The sequence below is a fragment of the Urocitellus parryii genome, chromosome 4 (assembly GCF_045843805.1).
Source record: "Urocitellus parryii isolate mUroPar1 chromosome 4, mUroPar1.hap1, whole genome shotgun sequence".
Taxonomy (NCBI): Eukaryota; Metazoa; Chordata; class Mammalia; order Rodentia; family Sciuridae; genus Urocitellus; species Urocitellus parryii.
This window is the reverse complement of record NC_135534.1, coordinates 157,247,841-157,270,575: the sequence shown is the minus strand read 5'-3', so window position 1 is coordinate 157,270,575 and position 22,735 is coordinate 157,247,841. Positions and strand designations below refer to the sequence as shown.

Below are 22,735 nucleotides of genomic sequence, written 5' to 3'. Positions count from 1 at the left end.
GTGGTTCCATTCCAAGTAATAAAAAGCATTTTTGATTGTCAACTTAGTTTAAGAAACAGTAGGCTAAATAAGATCCTTTCATTCAATTAACATATATCTGTTGAATACTTTTTATGTCTACACACTCTGCAAGAGACTTGGAATGCATCAGTGAACCAAAGACCTGTGTTTCTGTAGAGTACACATAGTATCTAAGTAAACTAGATTACAGGTTATATATGATGTCTATTTTGGAAGATGAAAATGTTGGTCAATGTGATAGCGCACATCTGTAATCTTAGCAGCTCAGGAAGCTGAAGAGGAAGATCCCAAGTTCAAGGCCAGCCACAGCATCTAAGTGAGGCTTTAAGCAAGCAACTTAGAAAGGCCTTGTCTCAAAATTAAAAAAAAAAAAAAAAATTGAGGGGAATGGGGATATGGCTCAGTGGTTAAGCACCCCTGGGTTCAATCTCTGTACCAAAAAGTAAATAAAATACAATGACAACCAAAAAAATGATGGCCAAGATAAAGGGGATCAAAGGCTTTGGCAAATAAGTGAAAATGTTAAATTGGGTGTCCAAACAGCTTTTCTTATACCTGATTGCTTAGAGTTAATGAGTCGCAAAAGGATCCAAAATCTCATAAACTTGAACCCAATTTTAACTCAACTCCTCCATGCTATGTCTTCCATTTCCAAAAGTGGTTGTTGGGGGCCAAAATTTAGCTTTTCCTTTGAACCAGCTTTTCTATTGTGATGAGTAGCCCAGAACTACTTGTGGAGATAATTCTCAACTGGGGGGGGGGTGACTTTCCTCCCAAGGGATTTTGGGCAATGTCTAAAAATAGTGTTGGTGGTTGTGACTCTGGGGAAGTGCTACTGTGTCTAATGTGTAATGATCAGGGTTGCTATCAAACATCTTCAAATACAGAGGATAACTTCCCAAATGTCAGTAGTGCTGAGGGTGAGAGGAGTTTTCACCTCCTGCTAAATGATTTGAAATGGTTGCTATGTGGTTTCACATATAGTGTGTTGGTAACCTTTATTTCTGACCTTAGAATGAGCTTTACTGGACGGTAATGGGAGAATGAAGGGATCATTAAAATGTAAAGACATGAACCAACCCTTATGCACATGATGCCTACACATCCAGAACTTTCCAGATTGCTCTCCTGGACTCCTGCATCTGGATATTTATCTGATGCTAAACATAATTTTTTGACTTCTTGCAGGGAGAATTCCCAAATGATTGTCTATATCTCTTATTTTTCTTTCAAGTGTTTATTTAGAGTTTAAGCAATCACAGTCTCAGTATAGAAAGATCTCAGATACGGTATTGCAAAAAAAAAAAAATTGCATTCAAAACATGTGTTGCACATATCCTGTAGGTTATCGAGGGCTTTGCTATTTAAATTTTTTTTTCTGGAAAATATATAGCCTGGCTTAAATTTCATGGCTTTTAAATAGAGCTTTATTATTTGTAGTGAATGGTTTTAAGAAAATAAAATAGAACGCTGTGTAATGACAACCTTAACCTATAAGCATTATGCAATGCTCTGATGGTGCATCAGGGAAATCTACGTGCATTCCCAAACACTGAGACCTTTGTACTGTGAAACCAAACAGTACTCTGAATTATTCCCTTCTGGATCTAGATCAGCAATCAGATTGCACTTAGTTTCAGGCTTTGAGGTCTCTTGGATCTGCAGAATGGCATTGATGGATTTGTGTGTGTCCTGGTGAGAATCAGCAACGGATGGATTCTCTGAACCAGACATTGAAATTCACTTGAACCTTACCAAGACTTAGCTTAAATCCATTCAAATTTATCTGTTTCATTTTCCCCCACCACCTTCCTTTCCTTCTCATTTCTTCTTCCTGTCTTCTCCCCTAATTCCTCTTGCTGACATTCTTCCTTTCTCATTTACTGGGGTCCTTTAGGAGTTTTTTTTTTTGCAACATATTTCTATTAGCATTTGTGCTGTCCTTGTTGCTTGATATCTTGTAATTCTTCATACCTATTTATTTCTATACTTCTTGATCTGATTCATGTTTGATATGATTCATTTAAATTCAGTTGCATCAAATATCAATGAGGTTTTCAATATAAAGATCTTGTTTTCCATATAAAACTATATGTAATAAATATGAATATATTTAATGTTTGGATTGCAGAGAGAAATTTGCATTTCTTTAGTGAAAACCAAATTATGATAAATTTCATAGATTTCTATTTACCATCTCATTTTGAAATTTTCCAAGACTTCACTAATCATTAGTACAGTCTTTCTCAGAGTCTTTGTACAATAATACAAAAGCTTTCATTGTTTTTGATCAGTGTGTTTTTTCCAGGGCAAAATCACATTAAGATTAACATGGTACTGGGCATGGTGGCACACACCTGTAATCCCAGTGGCTCAGGAGGCTGAGATAGGAGGATCTTTCGTTCAAAGCCAGCCTCAGCAAAAGTGAGGTGCTAAGCAACTCAGTGAGACCCTGTCTCTAAATAAAATACAAAATAGGGCTGGGGATGTGGCTCTGTGGTTGAATGCCCCTGGGTTCAATCCCTGATAACCCCCCCCCAATAAAAAGATTAACATGGTGATAATTCTGTAAATAAATTTAATTTATAAGATAAAAAATTATACATTTTTTAAAAATCTTATTTTTATGTCAAGGATTTTATGAAGTCTAGCATGCAGGAACTATGTTTCATTATCTATGGACTGAATAAACATGTATGTTTATATAGATGCATGAACCTCCTATAATAATCCCATGTTCCAACAGTACTCTTCCCTGAGGCCCATGATCCTCAGATATGAACCAGTGTTACTGAGTTCCTTTTGCTAGTGAATTTCTTTCTTTTTCTAAATTTTTTATTTGTTTTAATTAGTTATACATGACAGTAGAATGCACTTATATACTTTGATATATCATACATAGATGGGATGTAATTTCTCATTTTTCTGAGTATTCATATTGTATAATCATATTGGTCATATAGTCACATATATACATAGAATAATAGTGTCTGTTTCATTCTACTATCTTTCTTATACCCACATCCCCTGCCTTCCCCTACTTTCACTTCCCTCTACCTAATCTAAGGTAATGCTATTCTTTTTTTTTTTTTGCCTTTATACATGTACTTTTTTTTTGCATTACAATTCTTAATACACATATATACCACAATTTTTGTAATCTCTGTTTGTATATAAAGTATGTTGACACCCAATTCGTGTCTTCATACCTGTACTTTGGATAATGATGTCCATCACATTCCACCATCCTTGCTAATCCCCTGCCCCCTCCCTTTCCCTCCCACCCCTCTTCCCTATTTATAATTCATCTATTCCTCCCATTGCTAGTGAATTTTATTTACAGGATGTGATTGTGACACACCCTGATGTTGGTGGGCCCTAGGAAAGCCTGGGAGACCGTGAAATGTGTGAACTCATATTCTACGTGGTAGAACCCAGAATTTCTAGTTCTGAAAAAAAGCTATTGTGAAAAATAAATTTAAACTTGAAAGTTCAACTCTGATTGGAAGTTTGGGAAGTGCACTAAGAAGTGACCACAAAGGTTTTGTAACTCCAGAATAAAAGAGGAACAAATAAAACAACGGGTATGGCGAAGATTGCTCATGTCCTGTATAATGTTGTATAAAAATAAAGGGAGTAAGAAATGCCAGGACAAGGTTAGTGAGAAACGTGTAAGTGAAACATTCACGTACTCCCATGCCAAAAAAGGGAAATATTGCAAGGTAATAATAAAATCGTGTTGCTTTGCTTGAGCTCAAACATTTCAATTAGAAGGAAATGGTAGAGGAGGCATAGAAGATTTAGCATCAAATTTATGCTTGAATATTATTCTGCTGCCTTGCTTTGTCATAGCTTTTGGTCTTTGAGCTAGTTATCTAATCTTTTCTGAGGTTTGGTTTTTTTTGTGGGTTTTTTTGGGGGGTGGGGTGGGGGAGGAAGTTTCCTCTCTAGCCTGATAAGGATCAGTGAAGATAATAACCATCAAATGTTAGATTCATTAAATACATTGTAGGAAAAAAAAAAGACCACCTTCTATTTATCAGATTTATTCAATTGCCTGCAGTAGATCCTTCATATCCCACCAGTTTCATGGGTTAAACCAACCACTTGTCAAAAATATTCAGAAAAAAATATTTGCATCTGTACTGAACATGAACAGTGTTTTTTCTTTATTTCCTAAACAACAGATTTAACAACTATTTACATGATGTTTACATGATATTAGGTTTTATAAATAATCAAGAGATGATTTACAGAATACAGGAGGATGGGCAAAATTATATGCAAATACTACACCATTTACATAGGGAGTTAGGTGCTTGCAGATTTTGTTGTCTGCGGGGTGAGGGTGAGGGTCCTGGAACCAATACTCCATATTGAGAGATGACTACAGTTGTCACCAAGCCACATTCTATTACAGTTCTTTTATCTTTTGTTTGTCTGTTTGTGTGTTGCAGTGCTCAGGGTGAACCCATGGCTTTGTACATGCTAGACAAGTGCTCTCCCACTGAGCTACCCTCCCAGCCCTACATAGTTTCATAGTAACAAAACTCGAGAACATTTTAATTGCTGGGCATATCCTGAAGGATAACTCATTATTAACCTGAACCCAAGTTCAGAAAAGATCTGTGTCTGAAACTGATCTTGTACCAATGAGGAAAAAAGAGATTTCACATCAATGTGTTTTCCAAAAATAAGTATTTCCTTGAACTTGACCACTGATGGGCCCTTTTTGTGTCATTAGTAACAGTGGCAGTATTTTAACCTTAGTTTCTTTATTTTAAAAACAAATTTATAAAACTTGCTCTGTCTACCTTACAAAGTCACTGTAAGGATGGAATAAGATAATGTTAGTAAAAGTTCATTGTGAACTGAAATGTACCAAATATGTGTGAAGAGTTTCTGTCATTGGCATAGATTGATCAACCACTTTTGCCACTCTAAGCGGAACCAGTTGCTCAGTCTCTCATCCAGCAGAGAATTTCAACAGATGTCAATTATATATATATATCTTATGATCTCTTTCTCTTTCCTTTTTTTTTTTTTTTCCTTTCATGCACAGTTTGGAGTTGAAGTGGTCTCATATTGAATGGTCACAAACTGAATATGAGGTCTGTGAGAATGTGGGCATGTTGTCCTTAGAAGTTACCAGAAGGGGATATTCCATGGACTCAGCCTTTGTGGGAGTAAAGGTAACAACACTGAAATGCACATTGTCAAAGTTAAAACTTATTAGTTGGTGCCTTTGATGATTTTCTTAGCAAAATTTAGAGTTCCCGAGAAAATTTCAAACTGCAGGGTGTGACACTATTCTGTATATTCTAAGTGCAAATTTTCCTTGTCTCCCCACCTTCATCTAGGTTCACCAGCTCCTAGATAGAGGTGTTCATTTTATGATGCAAGGGTTTGAACCTGGGACTACACACATACTGGGCAAGCACTGTACCACTGAGCTACATTTCAACTACTGGATAGAGTTTTTCAAAACACATGTTTACTTCTGAAATCAGATCATTATTTTCTATATACTCTTCAAGGTTTTTTTAAAATATTTATTTTTTAGTTTTAGGAGGACACAACATCTTTATTATATTTTTATGTGGTGCCGAGAATCGAACCCAATGCCTCACGCCTGCTAGGCAAACGCGCTACCACTTGAGCCACATCCTCAGCCCTACTCTTCAAGTTTTAAAGTTTGATTTCACAGTGGGTTGTATTGAACTTAGTGAAACTAGACTCAATTCTGCTTTGAAAAGAAAAGTCATAGAGAATGCATTCTGTGGTATGCCCAGAGCAAAGTTCAGTCCCCTAATGGCCATCTCCCAGTATGCGACAGGATTGCTTTCCATGGTCACAGTGGGTGAGTCAAACAGGAAACTTAAGCCCATTTTAAGGGCTAGCCAATCACGAAAAATTAGGAGAGCATATATTAATATGGGTGCCCCCAAATATGAAGAATTTTCAGGTAATAGCTTTTGGATTCATCAACCTGCTATTTCTTTCCATTGACATCAACATAGAGCACAGTCTCTGGTTTCTAGAACTGAAAGGTTTTTAGGAGTCATCATAGCAATAGCCCATCAAGACAAGGTGAGCATGAAAAGAAAGTACACAGCGTTGATGGGAAGACTCCTCAGTCTGATAGAAAAAGCACTGATACCATCCCCTGGGGGAAAAAGGGCATCAGTTGAATCTCAATTATAATAGCAAAGGCAGATAACCTTAGGACAGGGTGCACCTCAAACTGCCTAAGTCCAGACTCAGTGTTCTCTTTCCAGTGAACACAGGTGCTTTCTTTTCGAGGCATGTTGGTAGCTTATTGCTATTAAACCAGTGGAACACTTGGTGTGCCCTGTAATTTTCCAGGAGATGACTTAAGGCAAAGGAAAGAAGGTACCTGGATGGCTTTCTAATAATCCCCTGGTCCTCCATAGAAAATACCATATTCTCTAGTCTGGAGTTTTGGGCCACTCTGCCACTCACCTTGCCAGGTAGAAAGAACCTACATAGGCCTTATGTATACTTAAGTGAAGGAGCACCAGGATCCTGCCAGCGGAGTGTGCAGGCCTCCATCAAACACGGTCCTTGAGTCTTCAGGGACTATTTCATTCAGAGAGCGACCTGCCACCTTACACAAAAGCTTGATGCTCACATGACCAGGAACAGAGAAAGAGGAGATACTTTTACCCCATGCTGTTTTCCCTCATTTGAATCACCTGGCTCATTTCTCTAAACACCTTGCCTCAGACCACTGCTTCTCTCAGGATTCTGTAAACTCAGTGGTGGTAAATACTAGGTAATTGCACGCGCAAGAACCATGCAGGGAAATATCACTTCCAGCATATGGCGGATACAGGTGTACAATGGGCTGCCTTTTCCTAATGAAAGGAGGTTCAGGGGGAGCCTTGGCATTGTGGACAAAGAGCAAATGGAAGTCTAGGAGGTGCTACTCTTCTTCAGCAAAATATTTCTACTGCAGACCCATTAATATGTGTTGGGGCCTTTGATTTGAAATAGAGACATTGTCTGAGGTCATACAGATAGGAAATTTAAAGTTTTAAAATATGCACTCACTTCATTCCTTTGTAAAAAAGACATGAAAATATATTAATTCACTTTCTTAACCATCTTCAACATCTCAAAAATCCACAGAAATAACAAACACCTCCTATGCTTACACAGGATCTTGTTCAAGGAGTTCTTTTTCAAATCAGCTGATGACACCTCTTAACACATATTTAGGCACCCTCTGGGGGGAATTTAAGCCCAAGACTTCAGAGCCCTAAAATCAACTGCTTGGTTTCTCATACTGGAGTTGGTGAAGCAGGGACACAGTCAAAAGTCTGTTTAGGGCAGTTTTTCTTTTTTATGACTTACTGGTTGGAGTCCTCTAATGACAAGGGGTCTGGGTGTGGATTGCCTTTACACAGCTCTCTGCCAGGTCTGTCCATCCCACAAAGCTCTCATTCATGTCCGTGAAGAGCAATGGCTTCATCCAGACCGGAAAATGGAGCAGACTTGTTCAAGTTAATCTGGTCTAAAGGTTTTCAGGGCCCTGGAGCCTGCAGATCCTTTACAGAGACTGCCAGGCCATCACACAGGTTGTTGGGAGTGTATACTCTCTTCTCACTTCTCTCTCCCCCTCTCCATTGAGGTTCTATTTTAAAACCAAGCGGGGGTAAAGGGAAGGTCATGAAATAAAACTGTGCTCATAACAAAGAGAAAAATGAAGTTTTAAAATCTATTCTGCTTTCCCAATGATTGAATCATTGGAAAAACAAAAAGTTAACTCTAAGAAAGATCCTTATAGCCTCTAAAATGGTTTATTAGAATTAAAAAAAACTGCTACTTATTATTAAAAGCAGATTTGGGAGCAGGAGTTTCGTTTAGTATTGAGAAGAATAAATGTTTCTCTATTACAGCATATTTATTTTTATTTTAAAAAGACATTTTTTTCCTCTTAAGGTCAATCAAGTGTCAGCTGCAGCTGGAAAAGATTTCACCGTGACTCCATCCAAACTGATTCAGTTTGACCCAGGTAGGTTTTGTATCTACAGCTTGTTTCATGTTTTGGTGAGCAAGTCTGCAGATGCCATTTGCAGATGACAGGCTATCATCAACCTCAACCAATCAGAAGCCCCTCAGGGAGCCAGATCACCCCACTCCAGACAAGAGGAGCTTGGGCCTGATATTCTACCCTCCTATTTTTTTTTATTGCAAGTTAATATGTATTTAAAATGAGAAGAAAGAGCATAACAAATATCAAATATCCAAGCAAACATCCAAAACCATCCAGAAAAAAAAATCATTTAAAAATGATTTAAAATCCTGGGACAAAGCTGTAATAATCTAACTGGCTCATATTGTGATGAAAATTTTTAGAATGTTGTATTTGCATGGATTCCTAAATCATCCCTTTCGAAATAGTTTGATCTGAGATGATTCCAGGGGAAATTATTATTTAGTTAAATAGCAGTGGCTTTGTTTTTGTGTGGTGTGGGGCTGGTGACATAGCTCAGTGGTAGAGTGCTTGCCTGGCATGTGCAAGGGCCTGAGTTCCATTTCCAGTGTTGGAAAAAAGCCTATCTCAGGTCTCAAGAATGTTATATTGTATGACACATAAACTTGAAAACAGTAATAGTTCATTGAGATTCAAAGGGTGAACCATTGTTCTGACTAAAGAAAATCCTGGGAGACTTCTCAGGGGAGGCAGCATTCTAGCAGGTAGATGGGGAAATGCCAGGTTGAAGAACGACCACAAAAGTACCCACACACGTTTGGGCACCCACACACCAAGGTTGGGCAGCATCCTTTCCCTCTGGCTTCTGTGGACGGGGCTAGGAGGTCTACCTCACTGCTCTGCATGCTTTTCTCTTCCCTTATGGAAATGGACCTGGGTCAGTTTCCAAGGGAAAAGCTTCAGGAAAGTGTTGTGCTTTTCTACAGAGGAGTTGTCCTGCAACTCTGAGAGAAGAGTTGACCTAGTCCAAACGCCTGACGCTGTCCACCACTAACACATCAAGTTTTGTGCAAAGGCAAAAGAAAATGGCCTAAATACCATCAGTGCCCCCTAAACTGACCATCATTATACAATGAGGGAAAGCCACTCTGCAGGTCATCCTAAATAGTATGGCATTTGACAATTGTGCTGGTTTCCCAGGGCTGCCTGTCACAAAGTATCACCAACAGGGTAGCTGAGAAAATACATGTTGATGGTTTTACAGTTCTGGAGACTACGAGTCCAAGATCAAGATGTTGGCAGAGATGATTTCTTCTGAGGGCTGGGAGGGAGAAGATATCTTTGCCTGTCTTTCATGCTTCAAACAGTTTCCTGACAGTCTTTGGTGTTCCTCGGTTTCTGCTGTATCACCTCAGTCTCTGTCTTTTTTTTTAAAAAAAATACATTTTTAGTTGTAGGTGGACACAATACCTTTATTTTATTTTTATGTAGTGCTGAGGATCGAACCCAGTGCCTCACTCATGCTAGGTGAGTGCTCTACCACTGAGCCCCAGCCCCAGCCCCTCAGTCTCTGTCTTCATCTTCACATGGTGTTCTCTGGGTGCATGTCTGTGGACAAAATTTCCCTTTTTTTTTTTTTATAAGGCCATAAGTCATAATGGGTTAGGGACCCACTCTATGCCAGTAGGACCTCATATTAACTAATTTCACCTGCCATGACCCCATTTAAACAACAGGCAACAGACTTGTCTGCTGAGGTCACATTCTGAGGTGCTGGATGTGAGGATTTGGGCATATAAATTTTTGAGGGACACAATTCAGCATGACACAGGAGCCTTCAGTTGACAGGCAGGAACCCAAGTGTTATTATTTTCCTCCTTCCTGTAAATTTAGCTTTCTGACCTAGGAGGTCAGGAAGCTCTACTCTTGTTATGTGTTTGGGGTTTGCCCCTAGGTTTCTGTAGGCTCTTCTGTCCGAGGCAACTGTAATATGAAAAGGTTTGATACATTTGTATTCTGTGCCTCCTCATCTCCCACATTATTATTATTAGTAGTAGTAGTACCAGGGATTTTACCTGGGGCACTTATCAACTGAAGTATGTCCGCAGCCCTATTAATTTTTTATTTTGAGACAGAGTTTCATTAAGTTGTTTAGGGCCTTGCTAAATTGCTGAGGCTGGCCTTGAACTTGTGATCCTCCTGTCTCAGCCTCCTGAGCCACTGGGATTACAGGGCCCTGTGCCCAGCCGCATTCTCCCTTTTGTCTTTCATACGAGGGCACTTTCAGCCTTGAGAGTCAAGAGTCTTTGCCGTATGCCCTGTTTATGATTGATGTCTGGTTGTTACAAGATCAGGAGTGATTTTGGCTTCCATTAGTTTTGAGCAGCCCACCAGGTGCTCTGTTTGGATTGATAGGAACTAGAACGTATCACACTAGGGCAGCTCTGAAATTTACCTCTTAGAGATTTCATTGGATAAGATAAATACCTATTTGTCTAGAAGAGTTCACATGCTGTTTTGAGTAGACAGTAATGACTTCTGGGGGCTCTGAATAGTCTTATGATTTTAGAAATTATTTAAAAATTTAAAAACAACATAAACATATCTTATAAATTAAAAAAAAAACCCACATGCTTGACTCTTTGCTGTTTGGGATTTTATGAAGTCAGAAATAGTCATGAAACTCCCCATGCCCACCAGTCAGTCCAGGGATGTGCTCCTGTGTTGTTAATCCTCGACTCTTTCGGGTCTGGTGTTTCAAGCCCTTGTCCCCAGAGCAAACCAATTCATTTTTCTAAAAATAACAGGTACCTTGATCTGAGGGGGAGAGGACACATGCAATCAAGAATGGCGGGGTAGTGTAAGGTTGAAAAATTCTAACTACTTTGCATTTCAGCTATTGTGACTAATCTAGAGTGGATGTGTAAATAGTCTTAAGAAAATGATTGTTTTCCTTTAAAATGTGTGTTCTTGAAAGGTTTGCTAAATTCTTAATTGAAACTTCATCATTCCTGAGAGTCAAAATGTTTCCCAAAGGAACAAATCTATAATGTGGCATTTATTGAAAAAAAAAAAAGAAGAAAGAAAGAAAGAGAAAGAAAAAATGTCTTCCAGTAGAGAGGAGAATATCCAGGAGTTCCTACTCAGTAAAGTGGGACGTGTCTGTATACAATGACACCTTCTCTATCCTCTTCAGCACCTTTTGTTTTGTGGAAACTGAGAGGAGATCAGGTCAAGCCTTCTGAAAATGCAGGTGTATATCAGAGACTTAACAAATACTTTGCACCTTGACAGGGGAAGAGGAAAGGGAAACAACAACAATGAAGTTTACTTCCAATCTCATTAACCTAAATAAGAAGGTCCCCTGCACACACCTGGTAGGCACAGAGACAAAGCTGAAATACAGACAAACAAATCAGAAGCACTTAAATGAAACTCAGCATGGACTTTCTCCAACCACCTGGTTCTACTCCACAAAGCCCAACAAAAACTTTTGAGTTTCTTTTCTAGGAGTGGGAATACTATAATTTTTACAAAATGATTCTTAAAATAAGAGGACAATTGATTGAGACTTGGAAATATTTTTACCGGATTTTTATTTAAATAATGCTTAACTTTATGGGGCTTGAGGGTCAAAACAATTCTGTGAATACTGAAGATCTTAGTATCCATATGCTTTTTTTACTGTCCAACTCTGATCTTTTCATGCCCATTTTATTGCAATGGCTGCCTTGGGTGGTCTCCCAAATTTCAGCCTCTTCGTCTACCTGCTTTGATGCCCAAACCTTCACAGGTAACATTTTCAAGTTCATTTTGTTAAACCATCCACTCACAGAATGTCAACTGTCTGCGTGAGACAAGTCTGTTGCCTGTTGTTTAAAGTTTGCATCTGGCCCCCTGGGGTCCAGGGCTCTCTGCACCTGGCCACAGACTATCTCTGCAGCTTTGTGGCCTCTTGTTCACCCATGTGAGCTCTGCCTTTCAGACGGTTATCTCTTCACCCTTCCCTCATCAAGGCTTCAACTTTACTAACTTTCTGCAGTTGTTGATGTTGTTTTCCTGTTTCCTCCCTCCAAATCCTTCCAACTGTGGATGGCATATATATAAATCTATGCCACCTATTCTGTATCTTTTGGCAGCTAAACATACATAGCTTTGATTAGTTATTTGACTTTTCTGGTACAATTGGTCCTGTGTAGGTACAGGTTCTTCATCCACCTATTCAACCAACCACAGATAAAAATTATTGAAAAACATTACATCTGTACTGCACATACACAGACTTTTATGTTTTGATTCCCTAAGCCATACTGTATAATGACTATTTACATGGAATTTACGTTGTGTTGGGTATTATAAGCAATCTAGAGATGATTTAGAGTATACAAGAGGATATATATAGGCTATGTCTAAGTACTATGCCAGTTTATGTAAGTAACTAGAGTGTTTGCTGCACATTTTGGTGTCTGAGGAGGATCTTGGAGCTGATCCTTTGTGGATGCTCATGGACATAATTGTCTTGTGTCTTCTGAGAAGTTTTAAATTCCTTTAGGTTAGAGTTTGGCTTATGTTATACTTCTGGTATTCTCCATAGCATCTAATGCAAAAGTAAGCACTTAAGTATAAAAATGTATATTTTGGTGGATTGATTCATCCATCCACAAGATGGGAATTATATAGTATTTTGTATTAGGTGCATCAACTTCTGTTTTTGTAAAGACTGCAAATATAATTGACTTAAGAATATAGTCAATAACTGAAAGTTTAATAAATTAGCTGTAAGTCTAATTTTTTAAAATAAAATTATTCCAACTACACCTAATTTTCCCCTGTAAGTGCAGCCAAGAATAGGATAAGTGAACAGTTTCATCTTTCCTTGGATTCTGTTGAGGATTAATGAGACTTTGATTAGGTCATGAGATCTACATAAAACATACTTTCAAGAAAGGGGCTGTCATGTAGATGACACAATCGAGAGGCATAAATCATAGAAGGCAATCTGAAGCAAAAAAAAGAGTCGTACTTTTAGAAGAGAAGGCTAGGAAATGTTTAACGGCCTTATACAGAAAGATTTATGGGAGCAAAAGCATTCAAATGGGCCACGAGTACATGGCAGAGAGAGCTTTTCAAATTTAACCCTATGAGTTAAACCATAAGCTTGAGCCTACTTTCTCCACTAAACAGCATTCTCTACTTCCTGCCTCCACTTTCTCTTCTAAATAAACTCAGGAAGATGTCCTGCAATCCACATCGTGAAAACTGTTCCAGATTAGACAATCTCTAAAGCTTCTCCAACTTCATATTTTGTGTCTCTGGGGTTGCTTTACCTCCTATCCTCAGGGTGAGAAGATGGCTGGGATATATTGGTAACATCAAAACTGTCTTGTTAAGTTTACAAAGTTACAAGCTCAGCTATAACTCCATGAATACAGAGGGACAGGAGGAGGGAAATACGTGGGCTCCTCAGTCTGTTTCTGGAATCCCCAGCCTGTAAATTCTCTCTAGGAGGATATCAAACTGCTGGGTATTACATCATCAGAAAAAGCATTTGTGGGCTGGAAGGATCACAGGAAGTAGAGCAACTGATGCGGGCAGCTGTCTGTAGAAATCCATCATTTCAAGAGTTCCATGAATGGCATGAAGTACCATCCAATAATCACTTCTGTCTGCATCAACACCTTGAGATTTTTGAAAGATTATAGAACTTGTTTATTCTTGAGAAGGGACAGGTTGGGGGGGGAAATTACATCTTGGATCTCATCTACTAGCCATTTTTTTTTTCATCACTTGCATAGTGCGGCTTACTTTTTTGTTACAGTGTTTGCATTGAAACCGAATCATCATTGTCCAGGAACAAATGTGGTCTTTTCATAGTACTGGGGAGAACAGCAGGGCTTCAGCGAGTTGGTGGCAACACAATAGCTCACTCAGGCTACTGCAGTCTAGCTGTAGACATGTTAATTAATATATTTCTCTGACACCTAGGTGATTGAAATAGCAATTAAAGAGTAATTAAAATGTTTACTTCTTGTAGGAATGTCAACTAAGATGTGGAATATAGCAATTACCTATGACGGATTAGAGGAAGATGATGAGGTCTTTGAAGTAATTCTGAACTCCCCTGTGAATGCAGTTCTTGGCACGAAGACAAAAGCTGCAGTGAAAATTTTGGACTCAAAAGGAGGTATTCTTTTGATCCTCATTTTGAAATCAGGAGCGGTCCTGGCGCCATGGCTGCTTGCTTTCAACAGCCAACATGCTTGATAACACCTTCAAATCAGAATGCTTAATTTCTTGTCAAGAAAGCAGCCTCCGTCATGATGCAGGCCTTTTATGCTAGTTTCTGCTTCATGTGGTTTTCCTCCTGCTAAGAACTATCGCTTGAGAAAAGCAACAAGTCAGCACCGTGGTTGTTTTTTTTCCTAACCGTTTGTTGTTCTCACCGAGGGGGAAACAATGTTGGTGAGAATCTATCGACAATTATTTTCCCCCAGAGTTTGAAGGGCTGTAATTATCTTCCTCGGTTAAAGAGAGCTCTCAAAGCCCCAAACCCGAGCTCCCACTGCAGTGTGACCAGGAAAATTCTAAGAAGGGAAGGAATTGGAGCAAAATAGATGCGAAGATGCAGCTGGCTCGGGGATTCAGAAGCAGCTGGAGAATATTAATGAATAACTTTGGGTTACAGAGCCAAGCAGGTCCTGGGTAGTATACACTAAAGAACAACCTGTGAACCAAATAAAACGAAGAGCAGTAAATGTTTTTGGTGCTCTGATTTTTTTTTCTTCCAAAATCCCTTCTAGTGTCTTGTCTGTTTAGTATTTGACAAGTGTCCAGTACTAGACACCATCCCATGCCCCGCTTTCACACCTGCCATGCTCTGTGGTCTGTATTTTATTTTTTAAACCTGGAATCTACTGTCTCCTTTTTCTTTTCTCCTCATACTAAAATGGGCACTATCTTCTTTCCTAATAATAGCCATGTTTTCTCAGCATCTCTGCCTTCCACCTATCTCCTCACCAAATTTATTTTCCAGTAGAATTTCCTGGTTACATTAACTACACAACATATATGAATTAAACATTTTTATATGAAATAGAAAGTACCTTGGGCTAGGGGTGTAGCTCAGTGGTACAGTGCTTGCCCAGCATGTGGGAGGGCCTGGGTTTGACCCCAGCACTTCAAAATATAATATAAACAAAACAAGCAAAATACCCAGGTGAGGGTTCTGGTCTTAGATTTTTTTTTTCATATTCTCCCAGGAATACTAATTGGAAGATTTCTTATAGAAGCAGCTCTGATAAGATTGACTAAGTTTTTGTTTTGTAATAGTTGAATGCAAATTTTTATGACTATTACTTGAATACAGGACTCTTTCAGCAATTCCAGTTTCTACCTGTAAGAGATCAGGGAAAAACTGAACTCTGCTTGTGGAAAAATACTTGATCAGGGAATAAGCCTGGAATGTTGAGAAGAACTGTGGGAGGAAGCAGAATGAGACTATTTCCCAAGTGTACAGAATGACCATAAAACCATGACAAAGATTTTCATTTCTGATTTGTGAAATCAATTTCACGACTTCATAATCACCCCACAGGTGTGCAGAAGGGCACTGCTTTCCTGGGTGGAAACTGATGGAGAGTAAAGGCGTTTCTGGCAAATGGCAAAAAGGCAACATCTGGTGGGAAATCCATCCATCTAAGTTTAATGACAGGCTGCTCCAGGAGCTGTGTCAATGTGATCGCTTATCTGTTTGTGTAAAGTGTACTGACCGCCTGCCATCTTGCATGCCTCCAGGACAATGCCATCCTTCATACTCCTCCAACCAAAGCAAGCCCAACACATGGGAGAAGGGCATTTGGCGCCCGTTGCATCCAGGGTCTCCCTCGCCCACCACTTCTGGTTCCCTTCATCTGGAAAGAAGACCCCCTCCATCTTCCAAGCAGCTGGCGACCACCAGGGGAGACTCCCTACAGGGCTTTGACTCCACAGCTCTTTCTCAGAGGAAGCTGAGAACCCACTGGAACGGCAAAGCAGTAAGGATGGGGACCTTGTGGGAGTGGATGTGTGTGATACATGCTAATAAGCATTCTGAAACACCGAAGAAGCTGTATGGATTCTCGGAGTGAGTGGGAACCATGATTTCTTGCAGAGTCATGTGGTGCCTTTTATATGCAAAAGTCACAATACCACCTCATTTTGTTAATTATTCTAATTGAGGTGATAGATCCATTGATTCATCCATACATTAATTCATCATGATTTCTGCTTTGGTTCCTTTTGTGATGGAAACAGAAAATAACCAGGGACCCTAGAACAAAAAGAGATGAAGGGATACACTTGAGTGTGGAAGCCATGACTTTGACCTTATCGGCACAGCATTCTAACTAGCCACACTCTTGAGAGTGTGTATGTGTGTCTTCTTTGTGTGCTACAGATGTGTTAAAAAATAAAGTTATCTTTTCTCCCTGAGACATATATCCATGAATCAACACAATTATCAGTTGTGGTTTAGACCTAATACCTTTTAAAATTCTAATGATTGGGCTGGGGCTGTAGCTTAGTAGAGCACTTGCCTAGCACATGTGAGGCAGTGGGTTCAATCCTCAGCACCACATAAAAATAAATAAATAAAATAAAGGTGTTGTGTCCATCTACAACTAAAAATATTTTTAAATAAAATTCCAGTGATTGGGCATGAAAAAAACTTAGTTATCAGGCTTTTAAAACGTTTGAACATTAATATCTTACTGGAAGGGTTTTACTCTATTGCTTATCACTATTCAAGCCAATTTTGTTCATGTTGTCCTTTGTGATTTCAGGTTCATCCATCTTCTGTTTATAGAAACAGAACAGACATCATCTATAATGTAAGCATAGTCAGAGAATTGCTAAATTTCTTATATTTATAGATGTAAAATATTTATGAAACTATTATTTATGTATTTATTAAAAAATTTTACTTTGAAATTTGTCTTAGAAGATTGAATAGTAGGAAAAAATTTTTTTACTTGGAAACAATTTTTGAACTTATTCATTTTTATAACAAAATTTTGTATTTACTATCTTAGCGTTTTCTTTATTGTTACTTTTTGCTCTCCTCAAGTATCATGGGATAGCTTCCTTGAAACTGGAAGATGACAGTGCCCCACCTCCCCAAAGGAAGGCCAAAGTATCCATTATTAGTCAGCCACAAAAGACAATGAAAGTGGCAGAGCTGCCTGCAGTAGATAAGGTAGAATCCACAACTGACTCTCACTTCCCCAGACAGGTAGGAAAATCTTTTTTTCTTCCTATTGACTTTATAACAAACTGGAATAGCAAAGCAGTAAAATATTATCCAAACAATGCAATTAACCTAATGTGCTCCACAGCTGGAAATTGAGACTAGAGGGATACCTGGTTAATATTGATCAGATCTTATTGTTCACCAAATTTTAACAACAAACACACTTAATTCACAAAATAGCCTCCAAGCTTGGAGATCCTATACTCAACACAAACAGCTACCCAACAAATGAAGATCCAAAGGAGGTAAGTGTGTTATCAACTTACATGAAGACAATTCCAAATTGCCTTTTCTTCCCTTAGGACCAGTTGCCCTTATTTCCAAAGAATTGCACAATGGAATTAAAGGGACTCTTCCATTTTGAAGAAAGCACCCAAAAGCTGTATGGATGCAATGGGATTGCCTGGAAATCCTGGAGCCCCCAAACCAAGGTGGGAAACAGGCTGAACTGACAAGCGCCTTTACCTGCAGTGTGCCCTGTGATGGGCTAGTAGAATGGTCTGGTGTGTGACTACCCACCATGCTTTCCTGCCTGTCCTTATTACACCTAAAGGGTCAAGAGGAATAATGCCCCTAAGTGTTTGTTTATTTTTTTTTATCACAAAATACATTATTAAACAGAGATGACTTTAAAAGATGTTTACTTATTTTGTTTAGTTAACCAGAATGTCCAAGGTGTAACACTGAAACTTTGCTTACAGTGGTAGTGTTTTCTATATGAAGCCATTGCATTTTTCAATATGACGAGTGGAATTAGGGTGACTGTGGTGATGACATTGGAGTCAAGTGATTCATACAACTCCTTATGTTGAGAGCAGACTCTAGACTGTAAAGTCCCTTGTTGTGTGAACACAGACAACTATTTTTCAGGAAGTGGAAGACAAATCTTGTCCAGTTGGATGGCACCTTCATTCAGGCTACTGTCACACCTTGATCCCAAAGCAGAAAGGCACCTGGACCATGGCTACCCGAGCTTGCAGGGAACAGTAAGGAACCCTCTTTCACATTTGACTGATCCTCTCTTGCATAATTTCTCTGTTTTCTCATGGAATTGCAAGTCAGATTCATTCTTTCAACAGTACTCTCTCATATCTGCCTGGCTTTGTTTGAGGAGCCTGGAGGAGCTTGTAGTTTAGAATGAATGTGTGATTAACCTTAATAATGTATATATTTCTTCCTTTTCTCTGTCTTAGTCTTTTTGAGAAAGTCACAGGAGCTTTTCTGAGTCAGCAGCATTTTAAGTTCTGGTACCTTTTTTTTTTTTTTCTTTTTTCTTTATGTGCTAGGAATTCCTGCCCCTTGATTTGAAAATACTTGATTTGAAATAGTAATGAAAGGCCTCCTTACAGCATCAGGCTTCTGACAATAAGTACTGATGCTTATAAAGCCAAACTAGATGAAGGCTCACTGGGAAATAGAGCATTTAGTGAAGGAAGACTCACGTCAGATAATGACAACAAAACTTATCTAGTCCAGAAGGACTTTTAAAATGTATATGCAACCATCCCTGACCCTCCTTTTTACTTGCCAACCTAGATATTATCCAAACAATGCAATTAACCTAATGTGCTCTACAGCTGGAAATTGAGACTAGAGGGATACCTGGTTAATATTGATCAGATCTTATTCTTCACCAAATTTTAAAAGTTAGGCTTGTCCAAAGACACCATTAAGACAAGGGCCTCACACATGACTTAGAGACTGAACAGGAAACTGGAAGATGGTTCATAAGTAAATTAAAAGGTCCTCAGTGCCACTAGATATCTGTAAATGAAAATTCAAACCACAGTGAAATATCATTTCATACTTGCTAAAAAGGTCAAATCATAAAGATGACAACATCAAGTGCTAAAGAGGGCACAGAGCAATTATTTCTCATGTATTGTTGATGGAAGTATACAGTGGTGCATCTACTTTGTAGAAATGTCTGAAAGTTTTTTACAAAGCTATGTACCCTATACCTGGCAATTCTACTCCTAGGTATTAAAACAAGAGAAATAAAAACATATGCTAAGAAATATGAAAGGATTTCATAATAATTATTCATAGTAATAATAATTGGGCCATTTGTCTTCTTGATATTGATTTGTAGAAGTGCTTGATATTTTCTCCATTGACAAGAGAATAAATTTTTCTATAATTTCTTTAAGCAATGAAATGCTGTAACTTCTAACTATGTGGTTGAATTATTGATAAATCAAAAACCAGATATAGAGAAAACAGCCTTGTGCAGCAAAATACATGTTGTATATTTCCATTTATTTGAATAGGAAAATCTAATTAATCTTGCTATTAACAAATGATCATCGCTGGCAGGGATTGTGAGTTGAGCACAAAGTAATATTCTAGAGTGATGGAAGGTTCTATGTCTTATTCTGGATAATTGTTGCATGGATGGATAAGGAGAAGATTGCAAAAAGCTGCCAAAGGGAGAATTACAGTTTCTTTATTGAGGAAATGAAGGCAAATGTAACTGTACTTCAGTCAAGGTTATCAAGATTAAGTCATTGCAAGGATTTTCTGGTAATATGTAGATAGACAGGCCTGGAGTTGCGGCTCAGTGGTAGAATGCTTGCCTTACATGTGTGAGGCACTGGGTTCGATTCTCAGCACTGCATATAAATAAATGAATAAAATAAAGTTTCCATCAACAACTAAAAAAATATTTTAGAAAAGTGTAGATGGACAGGACTCCCCCTCACTCCCAACCCTGCCAACTTTGAGTTTGGAGGACCCTTTATTGGTCATCTTCCAATGGTTCTCAAAGGACAGTGCTGGTAACCACTGGTCTCCAGGGAAGCTTTTATTGGGTCTTAATATTGTGAGAAAATAAGGACAGCATGTGTTGAGAAATGTCTTCTCACCCATTCACAGGTGTTAATGTACGGTTGCCAATTATCTTTAATTAGAAAGACTATTCTTTATTCTGAGATGATGATCTTCTAGCTTTTTGGTTTTAAAAATCATTTTTATAAAATATTGGAAACTGACAGTAAAATTGTTGATGACTTCTTGTTGATACCCTAAAATTATTATCATCAGTCAGTTTAATTGCAACTAGCTTTTAATGGTGAGTAGCAACACTAATTACAGAGTTTCTTCACAGATCCATTAATATTGTACAATTCAATCTTACCAATAATAAACTTAAGGCCCAAATTAATTTAAAAGCCTTCCTACTTCCTCACATACTTGACCCAAGATTTCATCTGCAACTTGGTTTTAAGCATTGTCACCCATGACCTACACTAGCCTGACCCAGTTCTATGTGCCTTCTTGCCGATAACGCCTTACTTTTATGTCATGCTTTATATTTTACAGAATTCTTTCACCTGTATTAGCTTATTTGATCCTCCCATCACTTTTGTGAGGAAAGCAGGTATTATTAGCTACAGTTTACAGATTAAAATTAAAAAGTTTCAAGGAAGGAAAAACATTCATTTATGGTCATCTAAGTAAGTAAATGAAAGAGATAGGACTTACTTTTCCATTATAATCTCCAATTAGCTCCATCAGTACAGGGGATTTCTTATCTTTGTGTTGGGCTAACCAAAAGTTGGTTTTCAAAATTATGTGCTAGAACTTTTGTATCTCTCACAGCAAAGAACTATTAAGATTTTTATTAAATTATGATTTCCAAATTTTCTTTGGACTTAAATCAAGCTAACCTTTCAGGGCAAACCTAAGGTAAAATCAAGTTCTGAGTTTATAGATTCATTCATTCAACAGATGTTTATTGGGCATTTATTGAACTGGAAATGGCTAGATCAGGCCATACTTTGATGAGGTTGAGTTGGTCGGTTGTTTTTTGAAGTGCTGGAAACAGAATCTAGGGCCTCATACATGCTAGGCAAGTGATCTGACACTGAGCTAAACCTTTAGCACCAGACCATATTTTTTTAAAGATTTTTTTAAGATGGATACAATATCTTTCCTTTATTTATTTATTATTATTTTTAGTTGTTGACAAACCTTTATTTTATTTATTTATATGTGGTGCTGAGACTCAAACCCAGTGCCTCCTCACACATGCCAGACAAGTGCCTTATAACTGAGCCACAGCCCCTACTTTATTTATTTTATTTCTTTACTTTATGTGGTGCTGAGGATCGAACCCAGTGCCTTGCATGTGCAAGGCAAGCACTGTACCGCTGAGCTATGACCCCAGCCCCAGACCATATTTTTTACAGTACTATTCTTTTGTATTGGCCCCACAATCCAATAACTAAATAATTCCTTATTCATCAAAGAAATAGACATAATAACTCTCCAGATCCAGCTGTCCTCTGTGGCAAGTCGAAAAATACTACATTTTACATCATTAATGTCATAATTTGGTCATTCCTTACCACATTCCCTTCCCTGTGAAGAATATGAAAAACACTGAATTTTAAAACAGTATTTAGTATTTATTGATCTGATGTCTTACTCTAGGTCCAATTAAGAAGCTCCCTGGACCTAAATGCAATAATATGAGCTGCAAGCAATATTTATTGATTACTTATTTTAGAAAATAAATGAGTTTAGAAATACTGGAAGCGGAAAAACATTTTGCTCTGGAATAACCCATTATGAAATCCATGATAATAGCTAAAGAATTCCCACCTCCCCTGCTAATCTATCTGAGTGTTCATAGCAAGCACATCCAACAGTATTTTTATAAGCAGATTCAGAACTACTATTACTCAAATTATTTTGGAATTATTTTGATAAACTCTAGTCTCAGGAAATAATTTTAAACTGTGACTTCTTTTTAGATATAAAACTGAAAAAAACTCTCAGAACAAGAGAAAAAATTTAAGGACACCTGGAGCTTTTACACCATAGTTTAGAAAAACAACTCATTATCAGTAAAATAAACTTTTTCAAATTATATATTACCTATCCCCCATATTGATTCAGAAACTAAAATATCTCTCAAATACCATTCCTGATGATATTCCAGGGTGTGTAAGGGAAGTAAAGAAAATACACGTGGTGTGGTATTTTTAAAACATCACTTAAAACTTCTAATCTTATACTTTTAATTGAAAGAATGGATGTAAAAACTGAGTGGATGTAAATATAAACCTTTCCATTGATTGCATTTGCATGATGCTTCAACATGCATTTATTTCAAAAGGACAAAAAGAATGACTACACTTATATGTACTAGTTACAGATATTTCAAAAATTGTCTACTAGCAGATTAAAAGTAAATAAAAATAAAAGATCATCATATTCCCTTGGATCAATCATTCCAGGAACAACATTTTTGGGTGGTAAGGCCACTTCCTCAGAATAAGTTTTTACTGAACCCCAAAGTCCCCTCCTCCCTTTCAGCATATTTTTGTTCATCCTTTGGGCACTCACGCTTCCCACCATTCATTACTTTCCTGGTTCATTGTATTTACTCTGTTGGCTTAGAAATGGGTACTCCTCTGGAATTGTCCGTTCCTTTTGGGTCAAAGTCACAGTTTAACATTTTA

General features: G+C 38.1%; 1 protein-coding gene across 1 annotated transcript in view; it reads left to right on the top strand.

Moving 5' to 3' along the window:
• LOC144254549 (FRAS1-related extracellular matrix protein 1-like) overlaps positions 1-22,735 on the top strand; it is a 47,259-nt gene that overhangs the window by 19,565 nt on the left and 4,959 nt on the right. Inside the window, exons 5-12 of the mRNA XM_077797856.1 lie at positions 5,084-5,213; positions 7,987-8,059; positions 14,016-14,165; positions 15,776-16,014; positions 16,801-16,848; positions 17,085-17,249; positions 17,570-17,698; positions 18,138-18,253. Of these exons, the coding sequence (XP_077653982.1) occupies positions 5,084-5,213; positions 7,987-8,059; positions 14,016-14,165; positions 15,776-16,014; positions 16,801-16,848; positions 17,085-17,249; positions 17,570-17,698; positions 18,138-18,253 (1,050 nt within the window). The remainder of the gene's footprint in view (positions 1-5,083; positions 5,214-7,986; positions 8,060-14,015; positions 14,166-15,775; positions 16,015-16,800; positions 16,849-17,084; positions 17,250-17,569; positions 17,699-18,137; positions 18,254-22,735) is intronic.